Source organism: Saccopteryx bilineata, chromosome 5, assembly GCF_036850765.1.
Source record: "Saccopteryx bilineata isolate mSacBil1 chromosome 5, mSacBil1_pri_phased_curated, whole genome shotgun sequence".
Taxonomy (NCBI): Eukaryota; Metazoa; Chordata; class Mammalia; order Chiroptera; family Emballonuridae; genus Saccopteryx; species Saccopteryx bilineata.
In genome coordinates, this window is record NC_089494.1 from 107,696,334 (window position 1) to 107,715,037 (window position 18,704).

Below are 18,704 nucleotides of genomic sequence, written 5' to 3' on the forward strand. Positions count from 1 at the left end.
TTAGTTTTTTGTTGTGACACATTAGTTGTTCATTGATTGCTTTCTCATATGTGCCTTGACTGTGGGGCTACAGCAGACAGAGTGACCTCCTGCTCAAGCCAGCAACCTTGGGTCCAAGCTGGTGAGCTTTGCTCAAACTAGATGAGCTCGCGCTCAAGCTGGCGAGCTCCGGGTCTCGAACCTGGGTCCTCCGCATCCCAGTCCAACACTCTATCCACTGTGCTACCACCTGGTCAGGCATCATTCTTTACTCTTAAAGAAAGGAGGGATTCATTTTTTCTACTACACATCCTTTGTGCTTTTGAACAATTTAACATGTGTCATTTTTATTGCCTGTTTCTGGAATCAAAGCACAATCTTCCCAATTTTCGTTATAGGTGACTTATTCTGGCTTCTTCTAGTCCAGTGAGTCTAAACAGAGTAATGTTGACTGCGTGTAATAATTGAGCAAAGAGTTTATATTTTAATTTATTTTTTATTGTGATAAAATATATATAAATAGGAAATTTGCCATTTTAACTATCTCTGCGGTGCTTTGACATTAATGAGCACATTCCTCTTCCATACCATGTTTTTCTTCCTTTCTAGAGCTTCTGGAAAGTGAGGGAACATAGATTTGGTTTTGATTTTACTTTTTCTGATTCCAACAGACGTAACTGATTGTGGGAGCAAAAGATGGACCATTGAAGAGTTAAGGCCCTGACTTAGCAAAAGGCCATCTCCGAATCAATGAGCAAATATTGCCAGTACTACTATGTATTGGATAATTCTAAATAAAAAATACATACGCCCAGTAGACACAGTCTTACCCTCAAGCAAGTGTTTGTCTAGTTGGAGAATGATAATAAACATATATGAAAAATAATAATAATAAAAAATAAGTAAGGACCTAAAGAGTGATAAAAATAGCAGGTGCTGTTGAAACTCTGGGTAGAAAGAGCATTGAAGTGGTAAGGACGCGTTCTAGAGGAGGGGCTTAGAGATGAGCCTTCAAGGAACCCTGGGCTTTGACCAGAGAGACTAACCTCAGAGGGCTTTTTAAACAGAAGAAAAAAAGCATGGTCAAAGGTGTGTCTGTGGGAGGGAGGGAGTATTTTTAGAATACCTTTATTCCCAGATTATGACCCAATGTGTTCTTCATGGTCCTCAGGAGAATCTTTTCCACATGAGTTAGAGCTGGAGAAAATCCATCTTTGCTAATTACCTCCTGTGAATATGCTCCATCCAATGGATCCTATTTCATCTGGGGTAATCCATGGTACAAAGTCATAGGGACTAAAGTATACGGAGAATGAGATCTCTGCTCCCCTCTTTTCCTTTAAGAATGTAGGTCCCTCATCATCGAACATTGAGTGTTTGATTTTCATTAAAGAATATATATTCTGTATACAATGTGTTCAGTCTAGTAACAACAGTAACTATAACTGCGTAACATGCAAAAAAACAGTGGCAGCAACAAAACAAGAACAGAAACAACATTAGCATGGTTGAGTTGGTAATGTCAGGAGGATCTGATTCTTGTGTGATGAATTTTTGCTGAACAATCTATACTGGGTCATCTGATTCCTTTTTTAATTTTTGATGCCCATTTGTGAGAAGAGCTAACTTTTTAGGATTATAAATACAGTGGGTAGTTTAGCCTAGTTTTATCTCTGAAAATCTAACTGGACAAAATAAAAACATTTTTTTAAGCTTATTCTCATGAGCTCTATGGTCTAATTAACTTGAAATTCTTTTCCTTACTATAAAACATAGTAATGTTCCCTTTAAAACGTATACCAGAGATTGAAGAGATGAAATAATTTTGAACAGGCACTAATGATCTCAGTCATTATTACTTGAATTATTATGCATTTGATAGTATTATTGGGTCATAGATCTTCATATCTGCAAAGGAAGCCACCTGGTTTAGTGGAAATTATTTAAGCATTAGAGTCAAATCAGCCAGGATTGAAAACCTATTATCTTCTAGTTTTTATGAAAAACTACTTAGATGACTCTGATCCTTGGTTTCCTTGTCTATAATGAGAGATTAATGATAGACTCTACTTCATGGGGTTGTAACAAGGGTGAAATTAATTAATATATAAATAAAATCTTAGTTAGCACTTAGTAACCAACAGCCGTTACTAATTATTTTTGTCATAATGTTTAAGAAACACCTTCCTAAAAGTCATCTCCTTTGTGCCTTTTGTAGCATGAGAAGCTGATACGTGAATTGGAAGAGGAGAGACACTTACGTCTTCAGAGTGAGAAGCGGTTGCAGGAGGTGACACTGGAGTCTGAACGCACCCGGGTTCAGATGCGTGGCCTGCAGCAGCAGTTCTCGAGGTATTGTTAGGAGCTGAGCTTCTTGCTTCAGAAGGTGCATGTCTCCCTGCACCAATAACACCTTTGCTTGGATTTCCATTGTGCAAGCTTCTGTTGCGTCTGATTGGCTAGTTCCACAACATTGTTGACTTTGTCTTCTGGTCAAGCCACCCTATGGCATTTGGACTTTTATTTCCGCTGGGAACATTATTTGCACCTCACATAGCCTTTCTTGGCTTTATTGAACCTGGGTGTTTTTGCTTCCCAAGTGGCTTTCCAAAGGGCCTTACAGGAAGATGTGATGGCTTTGTGGCCTATTGGCATGTCCTGGGAGACTAGCGAAGTTATGATGACATTTCTCTGGTCATCATAATTCTATTTTAAGGTAGAGAACGTGAATCTAATCATCTCGTAAGCTCTTGCTCATGGCTCAGAGAAAACATGTAGGAGTAGTTAAAAAAAAATCAATGAGCTTCTTTCCTTTAAAAGGATATAACTTGAATATGAACAGAGAATTCTGGAAAAGTAGTTCTTCTTAGATTCAATTCCAGCACAGTCAGAATCATTTAGTCTTCAATTAGAGTTAATATAGGGCTAGGTGAAGCTTCAACTTGTTAATTAAAATCTATACTGTTCTATGGATAAAACATAAACTTGTGTAATTACAGTCCTGGGACCAGATACAGGACCCTGTGATGGACAATTTATTTTCATTTCTCTATTTCACTCCACCATTTGCAAAATCAAGAAAATATTTTTTTTTCTTTATTTGAGATTCTACCAGGCAGGATCAATTTTGAGAAGTTTTCCTTAAATTTTTATGAGCAAGCCATGTAAATCTTATCTTTAATATACCATTGAGATTTGGATATGGTTGGTCAAACAGTTTTCGTTAACTGTTTGACCAGCCAAACTGGTGTGCCATAAGGATTGTTAAAACCTGCAGTACCTGACTATGTAGTCAGAGGCACTGGCCCCTTTTCCCTTAGATTGCCAGATAAAAAAAATGCCAACAGTCAACACAACAATAACCATCCGGTGTGAATGACTCAAAATTATACCAATTTCTTTTTTTTGTCATATCAGCAGAAAATGTATTTCTTGGTATGCTGCAGAATTTTAGTAATTAGTTTATGTGTGCCATGAGATGAAAAAGGTTGAAAATCTCTGTGATCAGTGATGGATAATTTGGCTTCTTCCTTATGAGGTTTTATAATAATTTTTGATTTCTAGATATGGTGTGAAGAGAGACCATAGTTGGGCCTCCATGTAATTCACCTGGTTGTGGCTAATGCCAGGAATGTGTGCAACGCTGGTTTAGATGCTTCTTGGAGGAATGGGGTAGGAAGGATGGGTGACTCCTCTGCATTCAGTCATAATTTAACACCCTGTTTTACACGTCAAGCCCATGATAGTACACAGGTGCTACTGAAATGCACCACTCGATATTTTAACAAGTTCGTGCTCACACCTCACAGACCATTACTTACACAGCTTTGTGCTCGATTTTTCATTCAGTTTGATGGCAACTCTCACTTTATAGCTCCCAACTTGAACTGCTAGATCCCTACTCCAAAGCGACTTTAGAACAAGCACTGCTTTGTAGTACTTGCCATTTTAATGATATAGGAAAGGAGGAGGCAGCTCTTGCCAGCCTTGTACTGTCTAATTAAGACATCCCTATATTCAAGCTATTGATTTACAGGGCATGAGGCACACAGCACAGTAAATTATTTTTATGTGATGCTAGGTCATCTGCTATAAATCGAATGACAATCCCATACTGACTGGAGTTGCGCAAGAGCCAAGTCTTCATCACAGGCTGAAAGAGAAGATAATTATATGTAAAACAAACTGGTTTTATATACTGTCTTGTGAAGATTGTTTTTTTTTTTTGCTGCCAGTATGCTTTGTTACAGAAAGCTTCATTGAAACTGGCAAGTTCAAAGTCTAATTACAGCCACACAACTAACTTAAGTCAGTAAAAGATGGGGGCAGGGAGGAAGCACGTATAACAAACAGATAATATTATTATACAGTAATTTCACCAAACCCTACAAACGATGTTCTGATTGCCATTTGCATTTAAAACTTTGATTTATAAGAGATTTCTGGTTCTGGTTACTTTATAGTAACAGTATTCTGCCACTATAATTTAAATCTTACAAAGTTCTTTGTATTATGGAATATGCCTACAATGCATTATTACCCTTGGACATGGTCAACATGTAAATGCTCACATAAATCATTCTTATAATCTAACTTATTGTATTGTAGTAAAAACTTTTATATTTACAATTTCCTTCCTTTTTTGGTTCATGAACTTATACATGATGCTATTTGAGATATAGACTTTAAGTTTTGGAGTTTCTGAGTATTTTGTTTATTGGATGAGGTTACTTTTAAAAATAATGCTAATGACTTAGCTTTTTAAAGGATGTGAAGTGAGTTTTTATGTAAAAGATTGTTTTACAAGAAGGCTGATAGAATAAAAATGGAAAATAAAAACCACAAGAGGGGAATGTGGGAAGGACCATACTAAGTAACCTACCATGTTGTCTGAGAATGAGTATTTAATTTAGCTCTAAGATTCCTGGCAGGAAAAGTTAAAAGGGAAACAAGAGGCTATGTAATTCTTATTTCATAGACAAAGGCTACTACTCTTTAGAGAGGAAAACATTATATCTGGTCATAAATTCACAACAGAATTCATCACATAGGCCCCTTTAGAGATGGCATTGAAGAATATAATAGACAATGGTCCAAGAGGGTGCAAATTGGGATTAATTCTTAGAAGTGGTACTACATCTGTGATATCAGTTATATGTAAAAAATCCAGCAGCTTCTGAAAATTATAACACATAGAGAGTGCTGGGTCCCTGCCTAAGTGATAACAAAGAAGATGAGATGAACTCTATGCTCGAGGTTCTAAAGTCAAGCACTCTACTGCAAATTCACGGGAACGCCTAAATAGGTATGTGTTGTAATATCGCGTTTCTGAACCTGAAACACAGAGACATGAGATGCTAAAGCCTGGACTGAGTTGGGTGAAGTATTTTCCTGGTATGTTTGATGACATTGTAGCCATGGGACTATTTTAAACAGTACTTGAGACTCTCAGTCTCAGATTCAGGGATGAGGTATGGAATTGGAGGGGAAATGAATAAGGAGAAGCTGGGACAATTAGTTGAATGTGAGAATTAGAGTTCAGCTGTGAGATTTAGGAGAATTAGTCTGAGGCTTGATTTTATGCAGTTTCAGCTAGGTGATGGGCCTCTTGGCTTAAAGGCAAACGTGAACATTTTTGATCATCTATGGTAATGACTAATGGGATCACTTAGGTGATAAAAATATAGAAAAATGTTTAAATGAGTAGTTCTCTTTTATGTCATCATCAAACCTTCATCCATAATTTTTTATTCTCTCTTCATCTCTGATTAGGGCATAATGATTAACAGTGGTCCAAAATTGGGGGCAAAAAGAAAGATGGACCACAGGTGACATAATCAGCTTTAAGTTCATAAAGCAGAAATTGCCTGCACCCAGGGCAATGCAGGCAGCCAGCACAACCTTGAGTCAAACCATTTATATTCTCTAATATAAACACAGAGAAGAAAAAAAGACTTTCCAAGTAAGCCTTCCCGATAGATGAAGGAACATTTCAGTAAGGCAGCACTAAGAGGCAGGGGGTGGTATTCTTAGGCTGCCCCTTCTTGGTGCTGCTGTTTGCTGATATAAATCAAAGATGCTTTCCAGATGTTGTAATGCTTGTTTAACCCATTGTCTGTGCAGTACACATGGCTGGGCATATTTCATATGTCCCTGTAATTCCAACTGTCTCCACCCTCCCCTTTACTGTTCATTTGAACTGTGATTGTTCAGCTAGCTGAGACTGATGGTGTGGATTGAAGCTAGGGCACTGCCTTCCCTCCTGTGTGAAGACTGTTAGTGTTGGAACCCCAGCCTCATTATTGTACCTCAAGTGAAGGGAGTGTCTGTGCATCAGTTGGATTCACCTGGAGAAGCACTTCCAGGAACAGTGCTGTACATTCAGGTGGAATAACAATGATTTTAATCAAAACACACTTGTGAAGAAATAAGTAACTCAACAGAGTGCTCATTTCATGCACCCCAGGCATGATTTGTACATGTATTAGAGTTGGTGCCTTTGGAAACAGTCTAATCAATGTATAGATTATTATTGGAAGCTCCTGTTCTTATCAGACAATGAACCACTTTTATTGAATGAACAGTAAGACGGAACACAATATGTGTCCTCAATAAATGTACAAGCCTTATGTACATATGTGTACAAAATAGCACATTTATAGATTTTCTGTAAATGAAGGGAAATTTTGTCCAAATTCAGGACAGCCAGACTTCATATTTGTAATGGGCATGTTATACAAAGGCATGATTCAAGCCAGACAAAATTAATAATTGTGTAGTAACACTAGCAATAATAATGCATGTGTGTATTGTGTGACAGCTCTATTCTGCAATATGTTTGAAACTTTAAATTAGAATTAACCAACTGGTAGACCCACCACCAGGCAGATACATTTTATAAACTACTGACAGTGAGCAAACCACATCACACCCAAAGCAGCATCAGAAATCAATTAGTGTTTCTCCATAGCCTTGAAATGTTCCCTGTGTTTGTGTGTATGTGTGTGTGTTGATTTAAACCATGCAGTATAAGTTGAGGTAAAGGGAACAATTGAGCTTTGTCACCCATAATTGACAAGGATAGTTAAAAATCACCCACATGGAGCCCAAGGTTTCACTCTCAACCTCCAAGATTTCTCTGCACCTGTTGTGACCTTCTATTCCCACACTGTTATCTGCTGCCTTGAAGCTATTTCTTTGCTTACTGTAATGGGGTTTTCTTCTATCACAGTTGATTGCTACGCTTAAGTGCAGACTGCTGCATGCTGAACTTCAAAGAGACTGAAATGGAGATAGTTTTACAGCTTCACTTGTTAACTGGTTACTGTTCCCATCATCAGCTCTCAGAGACTTTATGGAATCCTAGGGTTCATTTTCTGCTGCCCATTTGGAAGCTGTAGGCACCTGGCATAGAAGTGTGTGTAGAAGAGGATAATATACCCTTAAGTGTTCTATCCAGTATTCCCTCCTGCCTCTGTATCTGTCTGGTACATTAAAAGAACATTTTCTCGACATCATTAGAGGGAGTAAAACATAACAAGATAAGAAAAGCTGTCAATTGACCTTTGGACAATCAGCAGCACAGAGCTCTTCTGCCCCTCTTCTGCATTTGTTCCCATCTCAGACTGTTCTTCAACTTGACCCTCTCACCGAGGCTGGCTTCCTGAGTACCTTGTTCTCCTGATGAGTACAGAGGGCAATTCCCTTTTGATTTGAAGTTGCTGTTTCCACACTATCAGCAAAATTTCTGGCTGAGGCTTCATAAAGACGGGGGCTTCTCATCAGCCCCTTTGAGTACATCTACCAGAAGTTTAAAATGGCAAAGTGACATAACTTACATGACAAAATTTTTTCAAATTACAACGATGGAAGAAAAGATTTTAAATGGCATCTTTTAAAATGCCTGGTTAACATAATATGGATCGTGTTTGGATGTCAGAACATCTCTTAGTGATCTAGTGTGGAAGCTTTGTCTTGAGCAAAGCAGAGGGAGGCTAAACCTACTGTATAGAAAACAGAAAGAAGGCCGTTTTCAGCTCCCTAAATAGCTATTAACTTAATGCTGAACATTCCTTAATTTCTTTTTATTTCTGTTTCTGTATGAGGCATGATGACACTGCTACAATTTTTTTCTTAAATTCTTAACAGACCTATACACTGTTGAGTAGAGAGCAAAAGTTATATTGCCTATTACTCACTGCTGGTTGAGAAAATAATACTAACACACAGTATAGTTTCAATTTTCTTTCTTTTCTTTTTTTTTTTTTTTCCCTGAAGCTGGAAATGGGGAGAGACAGACAGACTCCTGCATGCGCCCGACCGGGATCCACCCAGCACGCCCACCAGGGGGCGATGCTCTGCCCCTCTGGGGCGTCGCTCTGCGGCGACCAGAGCCACTCTAGCGCCTGGGGCAGAGGCCAAGGAGCCATCCCCAGTGCCCGGGCCAACTTTGCTCCAATGGAGCCTCGGCTGCAGGAGGGGAAGAGAGAGACAGAGAGGAAGGAGGGGGTGGGGGTGGAGAAGCAGATGGGCGCTTCTCCTATGTGCCCTGGCCGGGAATCGAACCCAGGTCCCCCGCACGCCAGGCCGACGCTCTACTGCTGAGCCAACCGGCCAGGGCCCCAATTTTATTTCTTTCTTTTTTTTTTTTTTTTTTTTTTTTTTTGCATTTTTCTGAAGCTGGAAACAGGGAGAGACAGTCAGACAGACTCCTGCATGCGCCCGACCGGGATCCACCCGGCACACCCACCAGGGGGCGACGCTCTGCCCACCAGGGGGCGATGCTCTGCCCATCCTGGGCGTCGCCATGTTGCGACCCTCCTGGGTGTCGCCATGTTGCGACCAGAGCCACTCTAGCGCCTGGGGCAGAGGCCACAGAGCCATCCCCAGTGCCCGGGCCATCTTTGCTCCAATGGAGCCTTGGCTGCGGGAGGGGAAGAGAGAGACAGAGAGGAAGGCGTGGCGGAAGGGTGGAGAAGCAAATGGGTGCTTCTCCTATGTGCCCTGGCCGGGAATCGAACCCGGGTCCTCCGCACGCTAGGCCGACGCTCTACCGCTGAGCCAACCGGCCAGGGCCCCAATTTTATTTCTAAGAGCACTTTACTATTACATGGGTTTTCTAGGACCTGATTCCAGCCCCACTTCCAACTCGGTTAGTAACTTCGATCAAGTAATTTGACCTTTCTGGTTCTCAGTTTGCTCATTTGTAAAATGAAGAAGTTGATGTACATTATAGTTTTCCGTTGCTTTTTGCGCTTTTAAAAAGACATGTATTGAACTGAAATGCATATCTTGGGTGAAATTATGGTCGCACTGTTATAACCAGGAGTTCTTGAAGTTCTAGCAAGCAGGCTTTTGTGCAGGGGTTCCTCCCGCCCTGCTGTAGCAGGGAAGCTCGTGGGACCGGGTTTCATCAGGGTGGTTTTGGGTCTGACTCTGGACAAGGCAAGATTAAACAACTGCCAAGCCCAGGTGAAATATTTCTGTTGCGGACAGCCAAAATTGAATGCTGAGGAACCTGACTGCCAAAACGAAGCTACGGTCTGCTGCGGTGGATGACTGTTACTGCTCTCGGCTCCTACGCTGTCTGCTTTAGGATTTATTTGAACTGGTTTTGGGAAAAACCTGAAGAGAGAGAACTTTATGACAGTCAGAATTGTCAGAACTGTTTTCACTTCTAAACAATTTCTCTGGAGAAATAGCCATCAGTTAAATACACCAGTGATTTAGTCTCTCCTCTAGACATTTTTTTCAGTCAATTACTATAATTCTCAGTGTGTTACAATCCCCACCCAATACACATTTTCTTTTGAGAAATAAATACAAAATATAGAAGAATATGTTTTTCTTAATTGGAAACTAACTTTATCATTACTCTCAATAACAAATACTTTTTGGTAAAATTTACAGAAAATCCTTTTTTGGGAGGGTTCAGATCTACAGAAAATACTTTTTTTTTTTTTGGTGTGTAGTTTGATTAATTTTGACAAACCGATACTGCCATGTAACCCAGACAGAGTGTTGTATGCCCCAGAGGAGTGCCCTCATTTCTCTCTGCTGTCAGTTTTCTCCCCACACACCCCCTTGCCCTGCAAGGACCGCTCTGATCTCCTTTCCTTTAGTTTTTAATTTTGCTTTTTCCAGAAAGTCTTGTAATTGAAGTTATAAAGCATTTACCTTTTTCTGTGTCTGGCTTTTTTTCACTTAGCCTGTCTTTCAAGATCTGTCCTTGATGTTGCACGTGTCAGCATTGTTCAGTAGATTCTGTTGTATAGAAGTACCCCCGTTTGTTTATCCATTCAACTGCTGATGAGTTTCTCCCAGCTGTTGGCTCGTAGGCCGTTCCTACAAACATGCAGCTTCTGTGTGTAGGTCCTAGTGCTGTTTTCATTTCTTTGAGGCAGATAACTAGGAGTGGAATCACCGAGTCATCTAGTAAGCATATGTTTGACTTTGTAAGAAACTGCCACACTGTTTTCAAGGTAGCTGTGCCATTTTGTTTCCCCACAAGCATTGTATAAGGAGTACTAGTGTTTCCATGTTGATAAATGCTTCTTGAAAAGCACAGTTACAGAAAACTTACACAAAACAAATGTTTGATCTAAGATTTTATTCTAAGGTAAGCACACGCGTGACCAACATCAAGTCAAGAGCACTCTGTCAGCCTCTGAAATCCTCGCCTGGTGCCCCCTTCCAATCTCAACCATCATCTCTTGCCAATAAGTAACCACTTTCCTGACCCCCAGTGCTTTTAATAACTCTCTTTCCTGTGCATCCCCCGACACTCATGGCTTGCCTGTTTGTCCTAAGACTGACTATACAGTTTAGGTTTCCTTTCATCAGCAGATACTCCCCACCCCATCACTGTCTGCTTCTTCAGCTTTATCTGGTGAAGAACCTAGAGCACTTGCCTGACAGTTTCTCACAGTCTGAATGTGCTGACTACTATTCTCAGAGCAATTCAACGTGTCCCTCTGTTCTCCGTATTTTCTATAAATTGGCATTGAGTTCCATATATTGCTCTTAATAACAATGTAAATAAAGAGTTAAAGATTGCTGTTGCATCTCTAAGTAATAGAGAACTTTTGTCATGTCCCCATAACCCATCTAATACTACTACCAATGACCTTTGCCATGACAGGCAGTCAATAATTATATTTGTTGGTTAAAGAAAGAAAAAAGAAAGAAAGAAGGAAGGAAGGAAGGAAGGAAGGAAGGAAGGAAGGAAGGAAGGAAGGAAGGAGAAAGAAAGAAAGAAAGAAAGAAAGAAAGAAAGAAAGAAAGAGAAAGAAAGAAAGAAAGAAAGAAAGAAAGAAAGAAAGAGAAAGAAAGCAAGCGAGCGAAAGGGAGGAAGGAAGGGAGGGAGGGAGGGAGGGAGGAAGGAAGGAAGGGCCAGCATTATTCTCTGAAAGACTTAGGTTGCACATATGGAAGAATCTTAAAGATAGTGTGTTTATGATAGAAATTTGCTTCCAAGAGAGATTGCAGAATGACCATTTCTAGGGAATCTTTAAACTTGTGATAATAGTCATCGTTCTTAGAGTTATAAACCGTGATGGCCCGGGAGGATGAAGACTCAATTTCCTATTCCTGGTCTTATGTGATAGAGTACTCAGCTATAAAAGATGAGTTGCCTGTCTCAGAATATTCTTTGCAGAATTTCTGTCTGCAGGGCACTAAATAGAATTTGGTGCACTGAGAAGTTTACTTTCAGAGAGTGTTTTATGACTTCAGATGACATTTACACCAGTCTGTCTATGGTCAGAGTCTCGGTAGTGAGAACTGTTCTGATGACCTCTTTGGTCTGTAAGCAATGTATTTAATGAATGGTATCCCTGTAGAGTATATCTTTTGAATCTGATTATGAACACTTGGAACTGTTCTTTGGGAGATCCTCTGTCTAATTTGTGAAAAATAACTCAGTCAAAATGATCCTTGTTATAAATGTCTACATCTGTTACTAACAAACCGCCTCAAGCTTTTAAAAATATTTTCACAGGATAAATTAGGGAATTGGCAATACTGAAGCTGTGGGATTTTGACAAAAGAAATGCATTGTAGTTTTCATTAAACTGTGTTTCAGAATTCTTTTCATCTTTATCCTGACCAAAGGTGTTCCCCTGTTGTTTGTAGCAGCAAGCGACAGGATTAATTTTTTCAAAATACAAATGCAAGTTTCTTTTTAGATAGTTAGTTTCTATATCATTTTAAGCTGTTAGGTTTTATAATAAGCATTTTTATTAATATCAGTATTAATGTTAGCATCGCCACACAAATAATGATGTTTTCGCTTTTATTTTTCAGTTCCCAAAACCATTCCCTACATCCTTTCATTCGATTCCCACCATAACCTTACGTGTGGTGGGCAGAGCATATGGTAATATCATAATTTCAATAGATACAATATTGAAACTTAAAAATGAAGTATCTTATTTATGGTCTTGTGGCTAGGTAGATCCAATTGTACAGAACCTGGGAGTTTTGACTTCTGGTTAACAAATTCTTCTAGTCCCTCGTTTATGGTCTGTGATAGAAAATGAAGTTTCAAGTGATATTGAAAGAAATTGTATTTCATACAGGTTTTGGCCTTGATCATAATTCATATGTCCTGTCACTGATGTTGTTTTATTAAATTTAGTCATCATGACCTGGCTGAGATCGTACCCAACAGAAATGTGTGCTGGTGGAAAAAATGAAATTATATAAAATTATATGGGAAACTTTGTGGTTATCATTTTCTCATTTCAAAATTCATAAGGAAGGACCAATCCTTTTTTTATTTTACAGAGACAGAGAGAGAGTCAGAGAGAGGGATAGACAGGGACAGACAGGAACGGAGAGATGAGAAGCATGAATCATTAGTTTTTCATTGCGCATTGCGACACCTTAATTGTTCATTGATTGCTTTTTCATATGTGCCTTGACTGTGGGCCTTCAGCGGACCGAGTAACCCCTTGCTCGAGCCAGTAACCTTGGGTCCAAGCTGGTGAGCTTTTGCTCAAACCAGATGATCCCGCGCTCAAGTAGGCAACCTCGGGGTCTCGAACCTGGGTCCTCGGCATCCCAGTCCGACGTTCTGTCCACTGCGCCATTGCCTTGTCAGGCTCATTCTGTTTCTAGTGCCTCTTTTGTAGTCTCTACTTTCTTGGTGTAATTTTGTACTGCATTGTCAACTCAGCTGGGCTAATGATTAAACTGGTGTTTGAAGACATTAAGGCTACAATGAAGATATAATTACATTTACTATATAGTTATTGAATTTAGCTAACAACACCCAATTTCGCCTTGGCAATCAACTTGGACAATATGAGTTTAGCTTGTTTAGCTAATAAAACTCAGTTCCATACTGTCCTTTTCTACCTGATGCTTTTTATCTTTTTATTTTTATTTTTTAAAAATTTTTTTGTAACAGAAATAGAGAGAGAGACAGAGAGAGGGATAGATAGGGACAAACAGACAGGAAGGGAGAGAGATGAGAAGCATTAATTCTTTGTTGCAGCATCTTAGTTGTTCATTGATTGCTTTCTCATGTGTTCCTTGATGGGGGTGGGGCTACAGCAGAGCAAGTGACCCCTTGCTCATGCTAGCGACCTTTGGGCTCAAACCAGCAACCATGGGGTCATATCTGTGATCCCACACAAGCCAATGACCCTGTACTCAAGCTGGTGAGCCCGCACTCAAGCTGGATGAGCCCACGCTCAAGCCGGTGACCTCGGGGTTTCGAACCTGGGTCCTCTGTGTCCCAGTCTGACACTCTACCCACTGTGCCACTGCCTGGTCAGGCCTGATACCTTTTACAACAGTCTACTTTCCTCACTTAGTTATTATACACACTTTTATTACATAATTATATTTTTTTCTTGCTCTTGTTTTTGTATCTTAGTATATATTAACTATCTCTATCTGCAGTAGACTATAACCTTCTTATAGTTCAAGACTGATATGTAGTAGGTACTCAGTAAATGGTGTAATAAGTGAATGAAGTAATAATATTTCCAGTAGACTATGTTGCTCTTCAAACTACCATTTATTGAGCTGTCACTTAGATGGCATTTGACCATCCTGCTACATCCAGGTAACCTATATAATTTTCAGAGTTTTGATTAATTTTAGTTGTATTCAATTTAAATTTTGTATTTAGATAATGTTGCATTAAGAGTAAGATTTTGCAGGTATTCTTGAGAACAAAGTATGCCACATTGCTTTTTTATTGACAAAATTGGTTTGACTCTGTGCTAAGCAAGGTGGGGGCACAAAATAAGTCATGTTCCCTTTTCCTGAGTATCTTATGGTGCAGTCACACCTACAAAACAAAAAGCAAGAAACTAACTTAGACAAAATCAAATCTTGCTCCAAGAAAGGGAGAAAGAAAATTAGCTCAGAGAAACTCTGTAAGCAGGAAGGGATCCATTGTAGGTGATGAGTATTGAAGATATATGTAGGTGAGGATTTACAGAGAGCTGAAGGAAGAACAGTTTAGGTTACGAGAACAGAAAATAAAGGCAGGCCCAACAGTGTGTTTCTGGAGCTCAGGCTCTCTAAGGCCTTCATCTGAGTGCACAGGTTCGTTGTGTCCTTGGCATCTGGGAGTGTGAAAGGATGTCTAACTACCTTTGCAGTTTTGATCTTAGGAATAACTCAGTCATGCAAGTCAGCCTAACTTTGAACCCTTTCTCTGAAGTCCAGCAGTCATCTTTGATGTCAGAGGCACTTTAAGAATTGATTTCTAGTCCCTCAGTAATCTAAATTATTGTCAAGAGAGTCTCTGGAGTAGTGATAATAATATATTCACTATACTTCTAATATGTATGACACATAGAAACGCTTGTAAGTCTATTGTGCTTTCAGAAACAATCACCAAATCACACGATATGGTATCAGGAAATACCCAATAGGTCTTTGTAATTTGAATGGCTTCAAGAGTCAGCTGACATAGACTTTCTAAGAATTCTGTCTTTTTTTAATTTTAATCTTTTTTTGGGGGTATTGATTTTAGAGAGAGTGGAAGGGGGGGAGAGAGAAACATTGACTTGTTGTTCCACTTATTTATGCATTCTTTGGTTGAGTTCTATATGTGCCCTGCCCAGGGATCGAACCTGCAACCTGGATGTATCAGGAGCATGCTCTAACCAACTGAGCCACCCATCCAGGGCTAAGCAGTCTGTCTTGAGTAAAGAATTGAGTAGGAGAGTAGTAAGGCTATAGTTACTGCCTCAGTCCACCTAATGCCCAGTTTAAGAAGGGCCAGTACCTTGGAGGTTACAATGATAGTAACCATCATTTACTAAAACTCAGGGAGAGGAAGGACTAAGTGTTAATACATGAGGAGATAACACTTGCTGTGAACTCTTGATGTGAATAACAGCAAAACTGCACACTTGACACTTCTTTGATGACCCTTTAAACATAAGGTACATGAGATGCAAATGTCTAATTCATTTCTTTTTCTTTTTCTTTTTTTGTATTTTTCTGAAGTGAGAAGTAGGGAGGCAGAGAGACTCCTGCATGCGCCCAACAGGGATCCACCCACCATGCCCACCAGGGGGCAATGCTCTTCCGATCTGGACCATTGTTTCTTTGTGGCCTGAGTCATTCTAGCACCTAAGGCAGAGGCCACAGAGCCATCCACAGCACCCCGGCCAACCTTGCTCCAATGGAGCCTTGGCTGTGGGAGAGGAAGAGAGAGATACAGCGGAAGGAGAGGGGGAAGGGTGGAGAAGCAGATGAATACTTCTCCTGTGTGCCCTGGCAGGGAATCAAACCCAGGACTTCCACACACCACGCCAATGCTCTACCACTGAGCCAACTGGCCAGGGCATCATTTATTTTTCTTAACATTTAAGGAGAACTTACCATGTTCTAATAGCCAGGTACTATTCTAGGTACAGGGAGATAGCAGTGAAACAAAACACAGAAATGTAACTTCCTCATAGAGGGACAATAATACTATATGTAATTTAATTTTTATAACAACATTCTAGGGAAGATCTTCATGTTATCCGTCTTTTACAGAGAAGGAAATTGAGGCTTATATGGGTTAAATAACTCATCCATTGTCATATAGTTTGTATGTTTTACAGCTGGTATTTCAACTCAGAAAGCCTGGCTCTTAACCACTACTATATACCATTCCCTGTTATTGTTACCTACAGAAGAGCAAGTGAACTAATATTTTTTGATAATTAACCTTGCCCCAGTTAATTTATTTGTGTGCTTTAACTATGCCATCTTATTGCTTACAATCCTGTGATGAGGTACCAGTATCCACATTTTATAGATAAGAAAATTAAGGCCCTGGCACATTGGCTCAGTGGTAGAGGGTCAGCTCAGCATGTGGAAGTCCCAGGTGTGATTCCCGGTTGGGGCACACAGAGAAATGACCATCTGATTCTCTACCCCTCCCCTTCTCTCTCTCTTTCTCTCTCTCTTTTCTCTTCCAGCCGCCATGGCTCAATTGGTTCGAACAAGTTGGCTATGGGCGCTGAGGAGGGCTCCATGGCCTTGCCTCAGGCACTAAAATAGCTTGATTACAAAGCAGTGGAACAGCAACCCCAGATGGGCACAGCATTGCCTGGTAGAGGTTTGCCAGGAGGATCCCAGTTAGGGCACATGACGGAGTCTGTCTCTTTGCCTCCCTGCCTCTCACTTAATTAAAAAATAATTAAGGCCCAGAGAGGTTAAATATTTTGCAAAAGATTACACAGCCTCTAAATAACTGAGCCAGGATTCAGGGATTCAAGTTAGGTCTATCTTACCCATAAAATATATATTCATTTTATTGTATAGTACAACAATTAATAGATGTTAATCTCATAGAAAATTCAGTATTTCCTTCAATGCAATCTTTATTGATTTATTTTTATTTGTATTTTTTCTTAAGTTAGAAGTGGGGAGCCAGTCCGATAGACACCCGCATGCACCCGACCAGGATCCACCTGGCATTCCCACCGGGAGGCGATGCTCTGCCCATCTGGGGCATTGCTCCATTGCGGCTGAAGCCAGTCTAGCACCTGAGGTGGAGGCCATGGAACCATCCTCAGCACCCGGGCCAACTTTGCTCCAATGGAGCCTTGGCTGTGGGAGGAGAAGAGAGAGACAGAGAGGAAGGAGAGGGGGAAAGGTGGAGAAGCAGATGGGCGCTTCTCCCATGTTCTCTGACTGGGAATCTAACCTGGGACTTCCACATGCCAGGCTGATACTCTATCGCTAAGTGCAATCTTTATTTTTGACACAATAAATATAATTGTTTTCCATGTATACTAAAATTTTTCTTTCAATGTCTTTGAGAATCTATGTGTATCCATTGCTTGGGATACGTTCTGCATGAAAAGTTTCTCAGTTATCTTGCAAAAGGCACAAAACATAGTTCTAGGCATATATTTTCAAGTTAACTTCCTCTAAAACTTATAAAGCCTTAAATAAGTCAACTATTATTACACCCATTTCCAGACTTACTTGCTTAATAACTTTTAACAATTTAAGAAATTTGTCTTTAGTTAAATTTGAAATGAATGCTAGGTATAAACACAGTAATTTATGGAGTGAAACAATCCATTATACTTCTCAAAATATACTCATCTAGGTTTCTTCCTTATTTTTAAACTTTTAATTAACATTTTATTCCTTTTTTGTATTAATATAATTATCAAATCACCAGAAGAAAAAGAAAAACTACCAGGTGGAGAAAGGTGGATATATAAAATACATTGTGCAATATTTTATCTAGGAAGGAAGTGGGGTTTGTGTACGTGTGTGTTTATGCATGTGTAAACAGATAAATGGTAGGATGTATTTAGAAGGATAAACTAAAACTATAAAAATTAACTGTCAATTAAAAGAAAGAACAGAAACAAAACAACACATAACAAGTGATGGTGAGGGTATGGAGTAAAGGGAACCCTCCTACACTGCTGGTGGGAATGCAGACTGGTGCAGCCACTGTGGGTAACAGTATGGAGATTCCTCAAAAAATTAAAAATCGAACTGCCTTTTGAGCCAGCTATCCCACTAGTAGGAATATATCCTAAGAATACCAAATCACTGATTCAAAAGAAGAAATTCACCCTTATGTTTATTGCAGCATTGTTTACAATAGCCAAGATCTGGAAACAGCCCAAGTGTCCACCAGTAGACTAGTGGATTAAAAAGCTGTGATACATATACACTATGGAATACTATGCAGCTGTGAAAAAGGGAAATCTTACCCTTTGCAATGACCTAGAGTCTATTATGCTAAGCAAAATAAGCCAGGCAGAGGAAGAAAAATATTATATGACCTCACTCATATGAGGAATCCAATGATCAATGTGAACTAAAGAATGGAAGAGAGGCAGAGAAGGGGTCAAAGAGTCCAGAGGGAAAGTGGTCAGAGGGAAAGGGTATGAGAGGAAGGAATCGAAGAAAGAAAAGACAGTAGTGAAAATATATACACTTAACACAGAGAGAGAGGGCAGAATAGTAAATCATGGAGGGAAGGGGGAAGGCGGTGGGGAGAGGGGCACAAGGGGTATCAAGGAGAATACGGGCAGGGAGGGAGATATATTTGGGGGAACACTTGTAACTATATAAACACAACAAATTAAAATCAATAAAAAAGAAAGAAATAAACATAGTTCACTAAGTGAATAGCTGCTGCCTTTGTCAAATATCTTCAAAGCCTAGCCTATATAAGAAACTCATATACACATATGTTTTGTGTATGTGAGTATGTGCATATTTGTGTGTCC

General features: G+C 39.8%; 1 protein-coding gene across 7 annotated transcripts in view; it reads left to right on the top strand.

The window, feature by feature from the left end:
- The window catches only part of NCKAP5 (NCK associated protein 5), a 1,181,736-nt gene that overhangs the window by 670,204 nt on the left and 492,828 nt on the right, over positions 1 to 18,704 (top strand). For all 7 annotated transcript variants that reach the window (XM_066233486.1, XM_066233488.1, XM_066233487.1 and 4 more), the window contains one exon: positions 2,198 to 2,331. In XM_066233486.1, the coding sequence (XP_066089583.1) occupies positions 2,198 to 2,331 (134 nt within the window). The remainder of the gene's footprint in view (positions 1 to 2,197; positions 2,332 to 18,704) is intronic.